Source organism: Eurosta solidaginis, chromosome 2 (genome assembly GCF_040869045.1).
Source record: "Eurosta solidaginis isolate ZX-2024a chromosome 2, ASM4086904v1, whole genome shotgun sequence".
NCBI classification, from domain to species: domain Eukaryota; kingdom Metazoa; phylum Arthropoda; class Insecta; order Diptera; family Tephritidae; genus Eurosta; species Eurosta solidaginis.
In genome coordinates, this window is record NC_090320.1 from 153,245,380 (window position 1) to 153,249,252 (window position 3,873).

At 39.7% G+C, this 3,873-nt stretch overlaps 1 protein-coding gene across 1 annotated transcript; it reads right to left on the bottom strand.

Annotated features, from left to right (window-relative positions):
• Positions 1-401: 401 nt before the first annotated feature.
• On the bottom strand, positions 402-1,864 carry LOC137242421 (uncharacterized). Its single transcript, XM_067769714.1, has 2 exons — positions 1,835-1,864; positions 402-920 (listed from the first exon to the last, which is right to left on the bottom strand). Exons 1-2 carry the CDS (start codon positions 1,862-1,864, stop codon positions 402-404), a joined length of 549 nt encoding a protein of 182 aa, XP_067625815.1.
• Positions 1,865-3,873: the final 2,009 nt, after the last annotated feature.

A 3,873-nucleotide genomic window follows, 5' to 3' on the forward strand; every position in this document is an offset into this window, starting at 1 on the left:
AACGAACTGGAATTCACGTCACAAAATGATTTTAAAAATTACGTTTGTATTAGCAAGGCAACATTTGACCAACTTTTACAAAAAATTTTGCCACTCATAACGAAACGGGATACAATAATGAGAGAAGCGATTCCCCCTCATCACCGCCTTGCTTTAACTTTGCGCTTTCTAGCTAGTGGCAATAGCTTTGAAGACTTAAAATTTTTGACAGCAATTGCGCCCCAAACGATTGGGAAAATAGTTACAGAGACTTGTGATGCCATAATAAGTCAATTGAAAGATTTTATTAAGGTAATTATTTATTGATTAAATTATTTGTTTTCGACTAAACAAGAAAAGTTTCATGTGTACATATGTGCGTCTGAAAATTATTGGTTTTTTGAAGTAGAAATAAAAATAAATTATTCGTCCGTTTCAAACGATCCAAAGAAATTTTGTAAGTTTTCTACCGAGCTCGAATTAATGGATGATGTATCTTCAACGATTCGTACGTTTTGTGTGACTTGAGGTGACATTCTACTACTGTTTATGGACGAGCCGCTACTTAAAGGATTCGGAACTCTTATTGTATAATTCTGCATGTGTTGGGGCACCGCGTAGTTAAGTTGCGTAGACGTGCGCATTGGGTATTGCGGAATGACATTTGGTGTTAATATTTGACTTGGGTTAAAAACATTTTGGATTTGAATCGCGTGTCTAAATTCCAATGCTCCCAAGCAACCTTGAAATAAAACATCTGATATGATTTTTCGCGCAATCGTTTTCTGGGAGGCCTCAATTTCACTATATTGCGAAGCCCACGATTGAGCCAAGGAGTCACCTTCTGTGGGTTCGCGGCTGTTGGCAAGTTTCTCGCATGCAATTTTAATAAGTGTATCTTCTTCAGAAACTTTTCTTTTGCTTGGTCGAACAGTGAGTTCCTAAAAAGAAAGATTTATAAGTTTTTCATTACTTTTCAGCTTCCACAAACAGAAAAAGATTGGAAGGTAGAAGCGAAAAATTTTGATGCACGCTGGAACTTCCCAAATTGTATAGGCGCAATTGATGGAAAACACGTCAATATAACAAAGCCACCTGGATCTGGATCTTTTTATTATAATTATAACAAAAAATTTCCATCATTTTAATGGCAGTGGTTAATGCTAATTACGAATTTTTGATGGTGGAAGAGCGTCTGATGCCGGTCTTTTTAGCGAAACAAAATTTTTTTCATCTCTAAAAAATAAAACATTGAAAATTCCTGACCATCAGCCGCTTCCAAACTGCGAAGAAAAACTATCATTTGTATTCATAGCTGACGATGCTTTTCCCCTGTTAGAAAATATCATGAAGCCATTTAACCACAACACACTCAAGGAAAAAGAAATAATTTTTAACTACAGGCTTTCTCGGGCGAGAAGAATTGTTGAAAACTGTTTTGGCATTTTAGCATCAAGATTTAGAATTCTCCTACAAACTATTAATTTATCACCAGAATAAGTCACGAAAATTGTGTTAACCTGTTGCTACTTGCATAACTTTTTACGGAGGCAAAATGAGGAGACGTATTTTGAAGGTGGATTCGATGTTGAAGAAACATCCCGGAGCGATAGAATACGCCGATTGGCATAATGACCATGGACTTACAGCTCTTCAAGCTTCAAGTGCAAAGAATGCATCCAATTTATCAAACTACTCGAGAAAAATATTGTAATTATTTTAATACAGTGGGAGCAGTTCCATGGCAGAACAATATATTAAATATAAAAAAGTGAATCATTTACGGAATAAAAACAAAATGAATGTTTGTGTTCACAAAAAAAAGAAACAATAAAATTTTGACTTTATTTCTTACCTCAAATGTGTTTGTATTTTCATCCTGCATTGTGGTAACGCCTGCCAAAGATTCTTCTTGATCTTTCAAAAAGCATAGCAAATCATAGCACCAAAGAGTAGGTACATATTCATCCTCAGCACCAGCACCAGACTTCAAACTATCTCTCTTTTTTTTTTGATTCACGCCGGTATTACGCCCGCAAACTACTTATTTTTTTTATAACTGTATCCTTTGTGGCATCAGGATCTACTTCTTTTAATTTTTCGATTGAAGTCGCATAATTATTATTCTTTTTAATTCTATTACAATAATCTTTGCTTTTTACTTGCCACAATGATGGCAAAGATTTATATATTTCAATAAATTCACTCAGAAATTTTTTATTGTCCATTTTACTTTTCCGCGCACGTCTGTTCCGTTCAGAAATTACTACGATTATGAGCTATTTCGCCATACACGCACGAACAGTTCGCGCAAATGTTCGCCAAAAATTAAAATATTTTGATTTTTGGCGAACATTTGCGCGAACTGGCAAACACCACCATACACGACAGAAAAGGTCGCAGAAACATGACATAACGGGAATGTTCGCGGAAATGTTCGTGTCGTGTATTTGGCGCTTTAGTGAAACATGCAATATATCGATATTGTAAATAATCGATACACTAGTACGGTAGCATAAGGGTGTTGACAAATCAATCATCCGTAAGGCTACATGCTTCACATGTGGAAAAGCATGACATATGTATACTTTTATTTTGATAAACTAGTTAGTAATCAAAAATAAATGCTAAATGCTTGGAAATATATATATTAGACGTTGTTTTAGAAAATCTGTCCTGTTAATGTTTGGTTTGGCGTTGTTTCTGTCTTGGGGGTCCGAAAGTATCATTTGCAAAACAAATGAATATCAATTATACTACAATACAATACATCTATCGTGTATTTATATATTGCATATATTACCATGCTTCCACCAATAACCCCTTATAAGGTGAAGTTCACATCTGCCTTATACGAATTGCTCGCCAACCGAAATACGCTCGCTACGTCGATAAAATGAGAACAAATTAATTTCCTTTTCACAAAAACGACGCGATTCACTGCAATTCGCAAAACATCTAAGGTTAAGGGGTTCTCTATGGCCTGCCGCTTATGCGAGAAGAAACATCCTCTTAGGGTGTGCCCTATCTTCAGCGATAGTACACCGGAAAGGAGGTGGTATTTTGTTATTAAGAAACGCTATTGCACCAACTGTTTAACCTCGTTGCATAGTGCAGCACACTGCAAACATGAGGGGAGGTGCAAGAAGTGCGAAGACGACCACCAAACCATGCTGCATATTGAGGACGTGCAGGAGACGACGCGGCGGCAACGCAATCCCTGGAGACGCAGCAGGCCACAGAGAACCACCGAGGAAAGCGATACCCTCTCCATCATTGCATCCGAGGTCGAAACATAGTCCTATAGAGCGGAAACGTCCGCTTTCCGCCTGGTGGTCTCAAGTGGATTGGAATCATCGGCATTCTACCCACCTTCTACGAGCAGATTGGAAATGAATACTTTCCAACCGCGCCGTTTTCGACCTACGCTTCGACATGAGGTGATCGCGAGCGGATTGGAAATGCAAACTTTCCAACCGCAGAAGAATAGCTACCAAGGTAAAAGCAAGAGTAATCGATGCAAGCAGCAAGCGCATCATAGTCGCGCCGCAGGAAGAGTGGAATGACCTGCATTCCACCTCCATCCAACGAGTGCCTTCCGGGCTGGGACGGTTGTCAGCCCACGTGCGCCGCCACAGCTGATCCATTGCCTCACGTCGGTTGCACCCACGGCCATTGTTAAGGTTGAGTCGGATGGGCGCTTGCACCTGGTTCGAGCTCTACTCGATCCATGCGCTGCAACGTCCATCATCGCATATGAGCTCATCGGCCGACTCTGCCTTGAGGTGACAATTCTGGGGGATCGACGTGGGTGCTTCATCAAGCTGCGGGGTAAGCATGGGCAGACGGCAACCGTCACAACTTATGCCGTGGCGTTGCCTCATTTCCGGAGGC

Bases quoted from the DNA above. Each gene is read 5' to 3' on its own strand.
- LOC137242421 (XM_067769714.1), bottom strand. From the start codon at position 1,864: ATGCAGGATGAAAATACAAACACATTTGAG. The intron at 921-1,834 runs GTAAGAAATAAA...CTTTCTTTTTAG, and splicing joins AAAATACAAACACATTTGAG to GAACTCACTGTTCGACCAAG.